The sequence below is a fragment of the Natrix helvetica genome (assembly GCF_964273705.1).
Source record: "Natrix helvetica genome assembly, chromosome: 2".
NCBI classification, from domain to species: Eukaryota; Metazoa; Chordata; class Lepidosauria; order Squamata; family Natricidae; genus Natrix; species Natrix helvetica.
Window position 1 is genome coordinate 50,970,102 of NC_138552.1, and position 15,548 is coordinate 50,985,649.

At 37.1% G+C, this 15,548-nt stretch overlaps 1 protein-coding gene across 5 annotated transcripts in view; it reads left to right on the forward strand.

Moving 5' to 3' along the window:
* Positions 1-15,548, forward strand: part of FER (FER tyrosine kinase) — a 144,279-nt gene that overhangs the window by 66,864 nt on the left and 61,867 nt on the right. For all 5 annotated transcript variants that reach the window (XM_081940239.1, XM_081940240.1, XM_081940236.1 and 2 more), the window contains 2 exons: positions 664-867; positions 4,942-5,064. In XM_081940239.1, the coding sequence (XP_081796365.1) occupies positions 664-867; positions 4,942-5,064 (327 nt within the window). The remainder of the gene's footprint in view (positions 1-663; positions 868-4,941; positions 5,065-15,548) is intronic.

The following is a 15,548-nucleotide window of genomic DNA, read 5'->3' on the forward strand; positions in this document are numbered from 1 at the left end:
CTGTCATATGTTCTCACTTCTTGTTAAATATTTGATTTAACTTGATGCGAATATATTATAGGAAAATATGAATGGGAACAGCTTGTTCGCAGATGCGTTGTGTTAATTTTAGTTCATATTGTAACCAAAACCTGGATCACCTAAAAAAACAAATCTTTGAAGATATAACATACATTTATTAAGTATGGAAATAACAACAGTGTACAGCATTGGGTTTGCAGCAAAGCATTGGCAGCTTCCTGAGCTGCCTGGAGTAAAAGCAGAATCACAGCTTATATACCTTTGGCCCTCTACAAAAGACAAGACAAAGGCAGACAGAATAAACTACACTATTGATGTTGGGATGTTTCGATAAATGGATGACTTTCTCATTATTTATCCCTTATTACTAGATGAGCATGCTATCTATATTATCTTTAACATATAGCCAATGAATGTAAACAATGGGGTTTATTGGCCTAGTAGTTTCTTTCTGGGTTGGCTAGGTCAACTTTCACAGTCTGAAAGATGACCTGCCCCAAGTTACCCAGCTGATTTCATGCCTAAAGCAGAATTAGACCTCAACTCACAGTCTTCCATTTTTAATGCCTTTAACAACTACAGTAACTTGATTCTCAAACTTGGCATTATATTAATCATTCTTTTTCATATTTTTCTTTTAAGTTTTTTGATGTAATATCAGCGAGTGAAAAACCCCTGGCAGAACAAGATTGGTATCATGGGGCAATCCCAAGAATAGAAGCTCAAGAGCTATTAAAACAGCAAGGGGACTTTTTGGTGCGAGAGAGCCATGGCAAGCCTGGTGAATATGTCCTTTCTGTGTTTTCTGATGGACAACGGAGACATTTTATCATTCAGTATGCTGATGTAAGTTTGACATTGATTTTTTAAGTGATTGAAGTACACTTGATTTCAATAGCGACATAATTAGGTTTAAATTATAGTTAGATAGCTAAATAATTATGCACAGCTTGGGCATTATGTTACTTACCTGCTTTTTAAAGCTAAGAAATCATTAACTGCCTTTTAACAGCCACAAGTACTGTTCTGTGCATTTGATTCAGAATTCAGTAGTTTTCAATAGTAATCTTTCAACCTTTGAAGTGGCACATAGGAATGTTCTTTGCTCTGTTGTTAATTTCTAATTAGAGATCTTTAGAATTGTGTGATTGCCAGTTGCCATTTTTATCTAAAAAGGCACTGATCTAATTTTTCGAAGGGGTGCAGTTTTTTATTTTTTCAGTTGGTTATTCCAGTTATTCTTGAATTTCGTGTCCAGAACCTTATGTAGCAATTTCTGAAAATGATAATTGCCAAAGCATCACTGTGCAATAAGACTATTGCAGTGCATTCTATATCAAGAAAACTGAGTACTTAGAAATTGTTACTACCCCTGGAACGCTTCAAATCAATGGAGAAAACCTAAGGAAGGTGGATACTTTTCAGTATCTGGGATACCATCTCCCATGTAATGGCGATATCAATGGTGTGAGCAAGAGTGAATGCAGCCTGGATGCGTTGACGAGAACTCACTGGTGTGTTATGTGACATACAAATGCCAACTCATCTTAAATCTAAGATTTACAAGACAACCATCCTCCCTGTTGCACTATATGGCACTGAATACTGGGCAGCAACAGAAATTCAAAGTTATCTCCATGCCATAGAAATGTGAATACTCCATTAGATACCTCCCTTCTTGATCACATCAGAAATGACACCATTTGCATTTTGGTGTGGCACCAATTACAGAGATGAGAGAAGGTGGCTCCACTGGTATGGACATGTCCAGAGAGCAGCACCTTCCACCGTTGCAAGACTGCCTACCAATTAGAAGTTAATGGCTGGTAGCCCCGCGGGCTTCCAAAACAGAGATGACAAGACACCATCAATCAACAAAGATATGCAAGCCATGGACCTGAGCCCTGGAGACGCAGCTAATCGTGCAAAGTGGCGTTCAATGATCCGAAAAGCGGATCCTGCACCTGCGGGAATACATTAGGAGGAGGAGGAGGATTCTACAGGCGGCTGCCCTTGAGCATTCAGAAACTAGAATTGGTGCAAAATGCAACTTGTCAGTAATTGTTGTGTTTTACCTCCAAGTACACATGTGCCTTAGTCCCTACATTCATTGCCAATAGTTTTTTGAATGCTGTTCAAAGTGCTGATTTTCCCCCCTGTAAAGCTGGTATGGCTTCTGCCTGGTAATTCCAGGAGCACCATTTCTCATTTGAATTGGCCAAAGCAGTATGTTCATGCCAGAACGAACACTTGATTGTACCCCAGGTCCAAAGAAGTGAGGGCAACTGAGGCCAGGAGATACTACTTTAGTATTGCAGCCTCCTGTGGAATAACCTCTCCTTAGAATTAAGGCTTGCCCCTACTATTTCAAAGTTCCTCAGAATGGGGCTCTTCTGGACAGCATTTTGTGAATTTCTATATTGTCACCATCTTTAGTAATAGTAGTGGTAGATGTATGTATTACTCCGATTGGCTGAATTTGCTTTTTTATATTTTATGTTTATGTTTTTATAAGTTTATATTTAGATTTTTATAAGTTTATATTTGTACTCTGGATTTTTAAATTGTTGATTATAAAATGAATGTTTTACTGTTGATGTTGTAAACTGCAATAAATCTGTAGTTGAGTACACATTGTATAAATGGAATGAATGGAAAAATAAATATAAAGCAGAATGTTCTCAGGAACACTGGCATACTCAGTTTCTAGACTGCAGAGTTTTATACAAGCTGTTCCTGTTCTTCCAAGGTATACTCCTAGTAAAAGGGAGGATGGGGGAAGTTAATTATTCAAACAAATTCTCCTAAAATCATGAAACTATGGTAGGAGGATACCTATGCTTCATTTTTCTACCTAATCCTGATTAGGGTAGAAAATGCATGTCCTAATAAGGCCAGTCAACTTTTCATAAAGCTGTAGTATACATACAATAAATAATTCACAAGTGTTTCATTGAATTGTGAAATAAATATTTCTAATTTGAGGAATGATTAATTCATTTTTTTTCCACACAAACATCTTAGTAGAACTAAATCACTCAAGCATTTAAATTCAAAAGAATCCACAAAGGTAAAACACCTCAAGCATTTACTGCACAAAAGCCTAAACAGGGAATATTAAAATATGAAGAGTGTGAAATAACGTTCCCTGAATAAAGTAGGAATGGAGATTATATGAAATGATGGGATTGGGTTATTTATCTGCAAGAAGCAGATACTGATAAAGCTAAATAAAGATTCTTAATCTTCTGTGTCTTGAAAACCTCCTGGATACACACAAGATATATTTAGCACTCTGAAGTTTTATGGTGTAATGATTAATGTATTATATAATCAGCTTATATTTTAGGTGTGAATGAAGTTTTAAAAAAACCCTGCTCAAACATTATCTCAAAAGACTTCATTATTAAAAGTAATTTTAAAGACAATTGTAGCTGACTAAAACTATTTCAGAAACGCAAATCACTTGTGTGTGTGTGTGTGTGTGTGTTTGTGTTTATATTTGTTTGAGCTCCACAATATTTTTTATCACTTAATATTCTAGAACAAGAGTTATGAAGCAATCAAGTTTTGATTTCAGTGGGAAGAAAATCCCTGTTATTTTCTTTGTTTCTATGATTCATCACAATGTGTTTCAGAGGAATATTAGATGGTTAAAACCTTACTATTTTTCTGTTTTACTATATATTCTCATTTTGCTTTAGATGAACAATATCTATTTATATCCTGTTAAAATATTTTAGAGATAAAAGAGAGACTGTATATTTCAACTACTTTCAATAGGAGACATTTCTATTGTTTTGTTTTAAAAACAACTATTAGAAAATAGGTCCAACAGTAGTTGCTACTCCATTCTAATTTGTATTTCATGGCTTAGAACAAAAGTTATAAATGTTGTGAAATGTTTTATTTGTTAAATCTGGAAGTATTTCAAGGCATACACTGAATATCACTTCTTGTACTTGAAGACACTTTGTGGTTTTTCTGTCCATAAGATATAATATTTATCTCAATTTACTGAAAAAAAAAACACCTAAAGTTCTGTTCAATTAAGCTGTAATTTCCTGCGGATTTTTATAGCATGGCAGTGCTTTTAATTATTTCCACAGTGGTTCAGTTTGGTTATATACCAAATATCCTCATTTGATGATCTTGCTTGAGGAAGCTATAATTAAACTTTTTGTTTTAAATTAAGTTTGCAATCTTATTTAATAAATATGTATATTGGCTACAATTCCGAAGTTGGATATAACAACAATAAACAAAATAAGTTAAACAAACTATCATTTGAACCTTCATGAAGAGAGGGCTGAAGGTAGTAAAAGAAGCCATTATTAACTTATATTTCCAAATGTTTCTAGCTGCTGAACTATGGTTTAGCAAACTAAGCCATACATTATTTATTATCCAAATAAGTATACTTTGGTAAATCTTTTCAGCATTCTCTGGTAGAAGCTTTTAAAAGGCAACTCCCCTCCTTCCGCAAGAAACTCAAGACCCACCTGTTCCAACCAGCCGGCCTGGCTCAACTATAATTCTATCCTCTAATCCCCCTGGCAATTTTAAATTTTAGGGTATTTTAATGTTTTTTAACTCTATTATTATTATTGTGTTATTTTATGAATTTGTAAAAATTGATTTTTTCTATATACCTCCTCCGTGCAACATGTTATGTATTTTTTATTGTACGCCGCCCCGAGTCCCTTCGAGGAGAGGGAGCAGCTTATAAGTCTAATAAATAAATAAATAAATAAATAAATAAATAAATAAATAAATAAATAAATAAATAAATAAATAAATAAATAAATAATAATAATAAACTCATTGCATAAAATAGCAGTAAAGTCAGGCATGACTTTATTAATGGAAAGAGCTCCCGTTGCTTAACTTTTGTATTTCTTCCTCAATTTTGTCCTATAGAATCAATACAGATTTGAAGGAACAGGATTTTCAACGATTCCTCAGCTTATAGAATATCATTATACAACAAAACATGTGATTACAAAGAAATCAGGCGTTATTCTTCTGAATCCTGTTGTTAAGGTAGGTGTATTTAATACAAATGGTGGAAAATGAATTTTGATTTTGGCTTGTTTGTTTGCTGAGAGTAATATGATATTTGTATTTCTCCTTTTTAGGAATATTTGATTTTTTTTGTCATAATAATTTTTATTGTTATTCAAAAATGTTAAAATTCAAAACTGCAAAAAAGAAGAAGATTCACAGGAACAAATAAACCAAAAAGCAAAAGAAACAAAACATTGAAAAACTGCATTTAGGGAAAAAAACACAAACACAGCTATGTATATTATCCCTTTTAGTTGAATATTGATAAATATATTACAATAATATTTGTTTCCTACCCCTTGCTAAACAGGGCCCAAATTTTTTCAAATATCTAATTCTGTTTAAAATTATTACCCTGTCATCTATCTACTATATTAATGGCCAAATAGTTCACAAACAGATAGAACAACAAACAAACAAAAAAGGCAAGAACAAAATAACAACCATTGTTAACAAACTCTTGTTGTATTCAACTCATAAGAAGTTTACCATGGCTTCTTTTCTATCCCCAATTATCCCAGCAGTTAACTCTGATTTGTCTGATCAAATATTCATGATTGTACCTTAATGCCATCTTTTATCGATTGTTGTCTAGTTAAATATAGTAGACCCATTCTTCAAAATTGATCTATCTTCTCCAGAAAGTCCAAATGAAATTATTTTTCTAATTGAATTTCCCAAACTTCTTCACTTGTCCATTCATTTTTTTCTTGTTGTAAAAGAGTGCAAGCTTGAACTTTGGAAAGGCATGCATAATCCCCTCAGGCACCTCTAAGTTTAAATATCTGTATCAGTCTCCTGCACTATCACTCTCTACCACTCTCAGATCAAATTCCTTTTGTGATCTAATTTAACCCCAATTACTCGCTTTTGGATGTTTTTGCAAACATGATTACTTGGTCAAACTGTTTAAAAAAATTTTTATCTTGGGTTTGCATATTACCAAAGTGTCTTTTTTCTACCAGCCACACTTAGTTGTATGTAGCCTGATACATTGTTGCTCTAGTACAGCGATGGCGAACCTTTTTTGGCTCGCGTGCCACAAGCGGGGGGAGCGCAGGGGGGGCGTGTGCAGGCGTACCGCACCCATAATGCAATGTGTGACCCCGCAGTGCGCATGCGCATACAACAGGCGCTCCCCCCCCATTTTTACATGCTTTTTTCACCCTCCCCAGGCTCCAGAGGCTTTATAGGAGCCTGGGGAGGGCGAAAAGAGTCTCCCCTGCCCCCCCGGAGACCCTCCGGAGGCTTCAGAGATCATCCGGAGGCTTCCCTGAAGCCTTTGGAACGCTTAAAACGACCCTCCGAGCAAACTGGAAGTGACTTCCAGTTTGCTCGGAGAGTCGTTTTGAGCGCTCTGAAGGCGTCAGGGAAGCTTCCGGACGGTCCCTGAAGCCTTCGGAATGCTTAAAACGACCCTCCGAGCAAATGGAGAGTCACTGAAGCCTCTGGAGGGCCTCCAGGGGGGCGGGGGGCTCTTTTCCCCCTCCCCAGGCTCCTATAAAGCCTCTGGAGCCTGGGGAGGCGAAAAATGGCTTTTAAAAATGGTGAACTCAGCTGGCCAGCTGACAGGGCAGTGCCTCGTGTGCCCTGACAAATGGCTCCGCGTGCCACCTGTGGCACACATGCCATAGGTTCGCCATCACTGCTCTAGTATAATTTGGCAAGGGAGAGGTAAAGCTCCTCTGAGACTGGGAGGATATTCATCAGAATAGAGGCAGATGTTTCAGTCCAGAATAAAAAAGAATTTTGAAAAAATAATCTTTGAAGTGTAGTGATAGTTCAAAATAGATGGAAATGAAATCTAAACGCCCACTGCTCCAAGGCATGCCATGTTTTCCGTAAGGTTATTCAAAGATTATTCAAAAAAGACTGGTCAACTTTTGAGATAGGAAACAAAGCAAAACATAAGCTTTAAAATGCTTGTTGACCACCCAGGCATGCCTAAGGGAATGGTCTGGCAAAAGGAAAAAGATATATGACCTGATTTTCCACCGCTCCCACTAAGAACTGTAATCTTCAAGATACCTTGTCCTGGGTGGGTCCACAGTAACCTAAATACCATCTTGGGTCATTTCTAAGTGTTCCCATTCAAATCCAGAGAATAGGGCTGCCAAAGTATCAGCTTTGGCAGCAAAATCAGCAGATTTTCAGTAGAAGAGAAAAATCTCCTTACTGTTCAGCAGCCATCTTTGGGAGGAATCCATGAATATTTGATCTTACTTGCATATTTTGTTTCTGAAATCATGTAAAAAACACTTAAACTTTATTCTTTCAAAGAGTTAGGCGAGCTCAGATGTATTAGAAAGTTAAAATGTCAACCAGGCTGAAATTACTGCTTCATGTTTTCTTCTGCATTGAGGGCAGACACTTGGGTGCAATACTGGGATAATCAAAAAGTGGGTTGGGATCTGGGATGAATTATGAGGGACCAGTTTGGTGGCATGAAGATTTGGGAAAGACTCGGGATAGCAATTCCTTATTGTAGTTGCTAAATAAGAACTATCTGTAATATTAGTCTTCATTTTGAAAAGTTTTTTTCTTTAGCTTTTACTTAGGCTTTTGGTTGTGGTAAATGGATATTTTATTCTTCTCTGCTTCACATAAGATTACAACATTTAAGTAGAATGGTGGTCCTACTTACAGATACAATCAAGGTTTGCACAGGATAGGAAGAAGGAAGGTATTGCCAAAGATTACACAATATTAGACAAACTTTTGATACAGACAGAAAACAGGCTGATCAAAGTGTTGTATAGATTTTTGTTGGAGTATAAGCTAGAGGAGGAACATGTCAAAGAAACTATGGTCGCCTGGGCGAAGAATTTCGGTTATAATGTGGAATTGGCTAAGTGGGAAAAACTTTGGATACTTAATCAGAAACTAACAATGGCTATGGCGTATAAAGAAAATCTTTATAAGATATTCTACAGATGGCATCTCCCCCCAGCACGGCTCTCCAAAATGTTTAAAAATCTGGCCCCAAATTGTTGGAAGTGTAAAAAAACACCAGGCACTTTTTATCAAATTTGGTGGACGTGCAATGAGGCAAAAAAATATTGGAAAATGATTCAATCATGGTTAGAACAAATGGTGGGAGACTAAATCTTGTTTAAACCAGAAATTCTTCTCCTAGGTATAATACCGGAGGGGTACACTTTATCTAATTATACATGTACTAACTGCGGCGTGCATAACTTATGCACAATATTGGAAAAAAGAAAATACACCATCAGAGCTAGATATAATAGAAAAGTGTTGGCCTGTGCAGAAGCAGATAGGCTCACTCTTGAACTTAAAAATAAAGGGAATCAGAATATTTTGAAGTCTGGAACAGATTTCATGATTGGTATAAGACAAGGTGACAAGACTGGAACAAACTGTATATATTGTGATTGGATAGAAGGATAGACAATGTATTAAGTAGGCTAATTGTCAATGGCTGAGACTAGCTGTATATAATGTGACCGTATGGTCACTTCAACTTCACGGTACTGCATTGTTTTAAATGTAAAAATAATAAAAATATATTCCCCCCCAAAAAAACTATTACAACATTTATTCACAGTGATTTGTATAAATGCATCCTTCCAAATAATAACATGTAGTTATTATTAGAATATGAACCCAGACAGTGAAGCAGGTGAGGACTTCTAGTAGCTAATTAAGCCCCCTGGATAACCCCCCACCTCCGGCCAGGCAGAGAGCCGCTCACCAACCTAGCAGTATCCCGAAGGTGCTAAGCCACGGGAACTGGGGGGGGGGAGGCAAAAGTTATCGCGTTGCTTCATGTCTTCGGGATACCGCTAGGTTGGTGAGCAGCGCTGTGCCCAGCTGAAGAGGGGGATTGCCGGGTGGCTGCTGTCTTGCCAGCGGGCTCCCAAAGAGCTGGGCACAGCCTCATGGGCGAATGACTGCATTGCACTGTTGCAGCACTGCAACACAACAGCCATGAAGCAACCACACTCACGAGCAGCCACTCGGCAAACCCTCTTTCCAGCTGGGCACAGCGCCATTCACTGACTAGGGGTATCACCAAGCTGCGTGAGTGCCTGTTCGCTGCTGCCCAGCTCCCGCGGCTTGGCGCCTTCAAAATGCCAATGAGAGGCGCTCTGCACAGCTGGAGAGGGGGGCTCGTGCGCCTCCCAGCCTCACAATGCCCTGGCCCAGCTCTCCCCGTAGAGCCAGAGCATCTCCGCTGCTGCCATCACCACCATCACAGCATGGCTTTTTCGGCAGCTTCCAAATTGAGTCTTCCGGCAGTGGCCGCTCTGGGCATACGCTCTATGGTTGTGGGCCAGCTGCCGGCAGAGGATACAACCGTAGAGTGTACGTCCAGAGCAGCCACTGCTGGAAGTCTCGGTTTGGAAGCCGCCGAAAAGCCATGTTGGGATAGCGGCAGCGGAGGTGCCCTGGCTCTGCAGGGAGAGCAGGGCCAGGGCATTGTGAGGCTGGAAGGCATGTGAGCGGAACAGCTGCTTGCGCAACCCCCCTCTCCAGCCATGCAGAGCACCATTCACTGGCATTTCAAAGGCGACAAGCCGTGGGAGCCGGGCGGCGGCGACAGGTGCTCACATGGCTTGGCGATACCCCTAGGTCAGTGAATGGCGCTGTACCAGCTGGAAAGGGGGTTTGCCGGGTGGCTGCTCGTGAGCGTGGTCACTTCATGGCTGTTGTGTTGTGCTGCTGTGACAGCGCAACACAGCCATTCGCCCATGAGGCTGTGCCTGGGTCTTTGAGAGCCCGCTCGCAAGAGAGCATCTACCCAGCAACCCCAAAACAATAAACCCTCCCCTCATAATAAGGCCCAAGCCATATTTTATGGGTAAAAAGAAAATAAGACCTTGTCATATTTTCAGGGAAACACGGTAGTAATTTACTTTATAGACTAAAACTATACTCCTTGAACCTACCATAGTTGTAATAATAATGTCAGATTTATCTTAAATCTTTTAATGCTATTATTGTAATAAACTTTTTAGATAACAAATGTTTGGGCTTTATTAAGTGCCCTGACAGTTCTCTTGGTAATGGAGAAGTCAAGCTTTCTAAATCTACAATTTTCAGCTATTTTTTTGAAGCTTTTTCTTTTCAATGTTCAGTACATTAATTCACCTAAGAATTAATATAAAGCTTTGATTTATTGATTGAACTAAATATTATCAACATTCTGCACAAAAATATCCTTTTAAAAAAATTCACTGTTTTCCTAAACAAGAAAAACTTCAGGAAATGTTGTCAGGAAAATGGGGAAAAAATATTTTTAGCAAAAGACGTCCCTAATGATGAACTTTGATTGGCAGGAGCTATTCAAGCAAAATGTGAACATATATTAATCATGATAGTAGGAAGATACTATAGATCTGATTTGGGATATAATCTGTAGACTTATAAAGTATTTTAAGAATACTGAATACTTTTTTTATAATTCATACCTATAGAAATATTCATTTGTATATTTTAATTGGATTTCTTTAAAATATCTTCAAACAGCTAAATTGTGTTCATGGTTATAAAATCAGACAAATCAATTCATTTAACAAATAATTAGAGTAAAAAGGAATTTCAAAATAGTTTTAGATTTTTTCATGAGATGCATGCAACACAAATGCTTTGTCTATGTTAAGTACCGCTTGATCACTGCTTGATTGCTTATTTAAAATTCATGTGAGGTGAGTCCTTGGCAGGAGTCCTTGAATATTTTAATTCTCCTTTCATTCAAAATTATCCTACGTGTACCCATTTAGTAATTGGAATTAAAATTGAAGCATCACAATTGATGCTATGGAACAAACAAAATGATGTTCGGTTAGCTTATTGAATAAATGTTCTTTTTTTTAACTGTGTCATTAAGTAACTATTAATAGTTATGGCCCAATTACATATCATGTTCACTGTATGTCAAGCTAGGAATCATAATGGCAAAATTTTAATAGAATATAAATTAGAAGTGCCAAAAACATTACACAACAATGTGTGAGTAATTTTTTGAAGGAAAAAGAGGTAAACAAAGATATATATATTTTCGTAGATTTTCACGGGTGTAGGTATGCTGGTTTTGTTGTATTCGGGTCTTTTCCCGTGTAAGTTGAGATTGTCTTTGCAACGTTTCGGCAGGATCTCACCTGCCATCTTCAAGCGTGGGCTTAAAAGCCCACGCTAGCCATACCCAGGTTCAAATCCCAGTAAGGGTATGGCTAGCTGATGAGAGCTAATTAGCTCGAAATAGATCTATACTAGTCTCCCTTTATTTATTTATCAGTACAAATACCACACACACACATATATATATACACACACACATACACACACACACACACATACATATACACACACACACACATATACATACATACACATATACATATACTTGTTTTTGTAGATTTTCACAGGTGTAGGTATGCTGGTCTTGTTGTATTCGGGTCTTTTCCCATGTAAGATTGAGATTGTCTTGACAACATTTCGATGAGGTCTCACTCACCATCTTCAGGCTGGGTTTTGGGTTTAAAACGTGGTCAGAGCTGCCATCTTTCTATAAATCTTGGTGGGGGTGGGTGGAGTGCTGGCTTTTTCAGTAAGTGGAATGATTGGTCACGTGGTTGTATCATGATTATTCTCTTGTTGAAGATTAACCTGTTTCCCAATAATTTATTGAATTGGTAACACAAGGAACCAGGTTAATCTCCAAAACTGAACACTTCAACAAGAGAATAATTATGGAAGTTATCGAAATAGAGAAACACCCCCACAACATGAATAAACATGATGATACCTCCCGCCTACCACACATCTGGAAACCAGCCCTAGTCAACAAACAAGCCCCACCCACCACCCAGGCCATTACAACATGAAACAACAACGGACACACAGCCAGCACCAATCTACCAATCATGAAACAACCACACAACCAATCATTCCAGTTACTGAAACAAAGCCAGCACTCCACCCACCCTCACCAAGATTTATAGAAAGACGGCAGCTCCGACCACGCTTTTAGCCCAAAACCCAGCCTGAAGATGGCGAGTGACACCTCACCGAAACGTTGCCAAGACAATCTCAATCTTACATGGGAAAAGACCCGAATACAACAAGACCAGCATATACATATACATGCATACACACAGACACACACACACACACACCACTGCATTAGTAGTAATATGAAAAAAAAAATAGAATATTCATTAGAATTTAATATGTTTTCTGCGGTAAGTATTTTGATCGTGATATATTGCATTTGTGTCAGGTTCATTGGCTTCCTTTTTTTTCAAAACAGATTTAAAATGCTGTTTTAGAATCTTAAATCCTTGTACAATTCGCTATCATGTTACCTTAAGGAATATTTGAACCCATGTTTTAGAAAATCTGTTGCATTCAATTGGGGCATATTTTATTATGATGTTAGGCATAAAAGACCTGGTGACTGAACTTTTAGTACCTTCAAACTTAGAATTTCCTTTGACTGCCTCTTTTGTTTTACGGATAATAGTCCTTCAAGTCCCCACCCCACCACCTGTTTAATACATATTAGAGATTGAATTTATATCAATTGAAACTTACATTCATTTCATTTGATAATCTTTAAGAATAGCTAAATTCTGCATCCTGTTTTGAACTCCAGTCAATTTCTGGATTGAGTGTCTGATTACCATTGTAATTAATGGGAAAACCCTTTGAATCAAAGATCACACATGCTGTCAAATTTCTACACCGCCCCCCCCCCCCCCCCAAATTTTAATTCTGTTTCAAGATAACTTCTTGGATTCATGGTCCTAAAAACAATACATTATTTTTTCTGAGACTTGGAAAGAAAAGTGATTCTTTTAGTGAGAAAATTGCCTTTGAAATAGGCTAACCAGAAAAGAGTGTTGAACATTCATCATAATAGACAAGCATCGAAAGAACAGGACTGTATTTCAGATTCCCATCTACTAGGGTTTCCCTGTGGAAAATGTAAGCCTTTCTGTTTCTATATGGATCATCCAAAAATAGTTCAAGTGGACAAAGCAGCAACTGAATCTTAAGATTCCTCATAAATATAGAGGGTTTTTGCCAGGGTGATATTGGACTCTTATTTTATACACTGTGATATGGAACAGTCTTATTGGAGATGGGCAAAACCATATTTTGTTTTCATGAAGTATATATGCCATGAGTGAGTCTATGTCATGAATCAGGTTTTTTAAAAAAGAAAATCAGTAGGAAGAGCTCTTAATATCTGGTGAAGCTCAAACATTTTCCAAATTCAGAATTGTATAGCAATTTTTTTTTTGCATTAAACGGATTTGTAGAAGAACTAGGTTTTCCAGTGTGTTTTTGATTTGGTAGCAGGCAGGAACAAACTACGTGAGATCTGCTCTACTTTCTAGCAGATACATATGCTTGTGTTTTGCAGTCTCTTTGATAAACATTGAAGTGAACATTCCCTTGAAACTGCTTCTTAAAGTAACACAGTTTCCATCCTTCTAAGAATCAAGTAAAATGGCCGCATTGCAGTGCTTTATTTGCTTTGGTTACCTCCTGTTGGAACTGCTGATTGAAGTGTCAGAGTGAGTAGAAACATCTCACTCAGACAAGTCACATTGCCTTTTTACTTCCAGGAGGACTCCACAACATCTATTTGACACAAAGCACATTTCTGAGGCAAAGCTGCGCTACCACACACAGGCCTATGATATGTTGTATTTGGTCTTGTCACAAATCCCTCATGTAACCAAATATCTGTAACTCCTAAATATTTAAGAATTAAATATTTAATTTTGGCTTGATCCTTTAGTGAATGGCCATTGAAGGAGTAAATAAGAAAGAACAAAGTGATATTTAATAAACAAGTGCAATAAAAAATGTTAGGAGAAATTAAAAAGGCCAATTATGTATAAAATGTTTTATATTGCTTTCCCTGTTTTGCAAGTAATTTCAAAGCTTTGAACCCCTTAATCTGACTTTAACAATTGCTTTTCAAGTTATAACATTATGTCCTCTGCGGCTTTAATACAGAATGAAAAATAATAGAACTTAGGAAGTAAATAAGGTTTTACTTGAAACTCCCCTCTGTTTTACCGTGCCAGAGATGCCGTTCTATACCAATATATATAACATTGTTGCTAAACTTCCATTGATTATACTATTCAGTGCAGCTGAAAAATGGATACTTTAATGTGGAAACGTTAAATGGAATATATTGAAAAATGAGTTCATTTCAAGATGAATTTCCAGAGAGTAAGGATTATATATGAAACAAAAGCATTTGCATCCATGAATTTAAAAGTATATATATAGGTGTTGTAAAGGAAAGTATGTCTTTTTCAAGTGCTAATTTATCCATAGAATTCTACATGGAATTAGCATGAAATGAAAGTCCATCCATCAGTCAGAGTAGAGCGTGAAGCCATCCCTCATGCCCAAAGTGAAAAAAGAGGCTTTTAAAAAAGAATCTTTTTAAGCTAGCTTCATTTCTAGGCAGACATTCACATGAGATGAGCAGCAAAAGGTTGCTGTGAGGAAAGACTTTGAATCCTTCAATCCCACATTCATGGCTTTGTATTTCACTTGGGAAATATGTATAATTAAGACTACAGGGTTTCTTTTCTTTTTTTTCCCACAGAGGAAATTTATCATTATTCTATCTATTCCATCTAGTTCACAAAAGGCATAAATTTGATTTTATTCCTTGGGGTATTTTTTGTTTATTTAAGTATTAAATTGCTAATAGTTTCACACATAACACCAAGCCACAAACATCAAACATCAACTTTTAGTACCTTCAAACTTAGAATGTCCTTTGACTGCCTCTTTTGTTTTAAGGATAATAGTCCTTCAAGTCCCCACCCCACCACCTGTTTAATACATATTACATCATTCACAATCTATCATGCCCACATTTACATATTAAAGTGACCAAAACCTTTAAAACTATAGTCTGCCTTAATGTAATATGCTAATCCCATCAGTCTCTTGTCCATTTCTTTCCTTTAGAGTTTTCCAATAGTTTATTTCCTCCCATTTTACTGGCAAAATATTGTCATCTTTGCCTCCCTTGCTTTTTTCTTTTTGTGCTTTAATAACAGTTGTACTTGAATGAAGGGGAGTTTTGTACAATGATGTCATGTTTTTTGTTCATTTACTACTAATTTAAACTTTTCATCCCTTCCCTGTGAGCTTTTGCCTTTCTAACAGCTGGTGTCCTGAATTAGCTATATGTTTCCCCATAACAAAAACTTGTTGCTGTCCAGATGGAGGCAAAAAATGTTTAATTAATGATGGTCTATTGTTTGTGCTCTTCTATTAACTTAGAATGTAGTAAATGTAAATTATATATCAGCATATGTTCAAACTTGTGCCTTGTTCTGGGATTCAGATAATATTTTGTGAAACATTTGAAAAGCAATATTGGCTTATGGAATGAAAGTAGAAAAACTGAAGAAAAATTCAAATTCATAATATGGAAATGCTATGTTTAT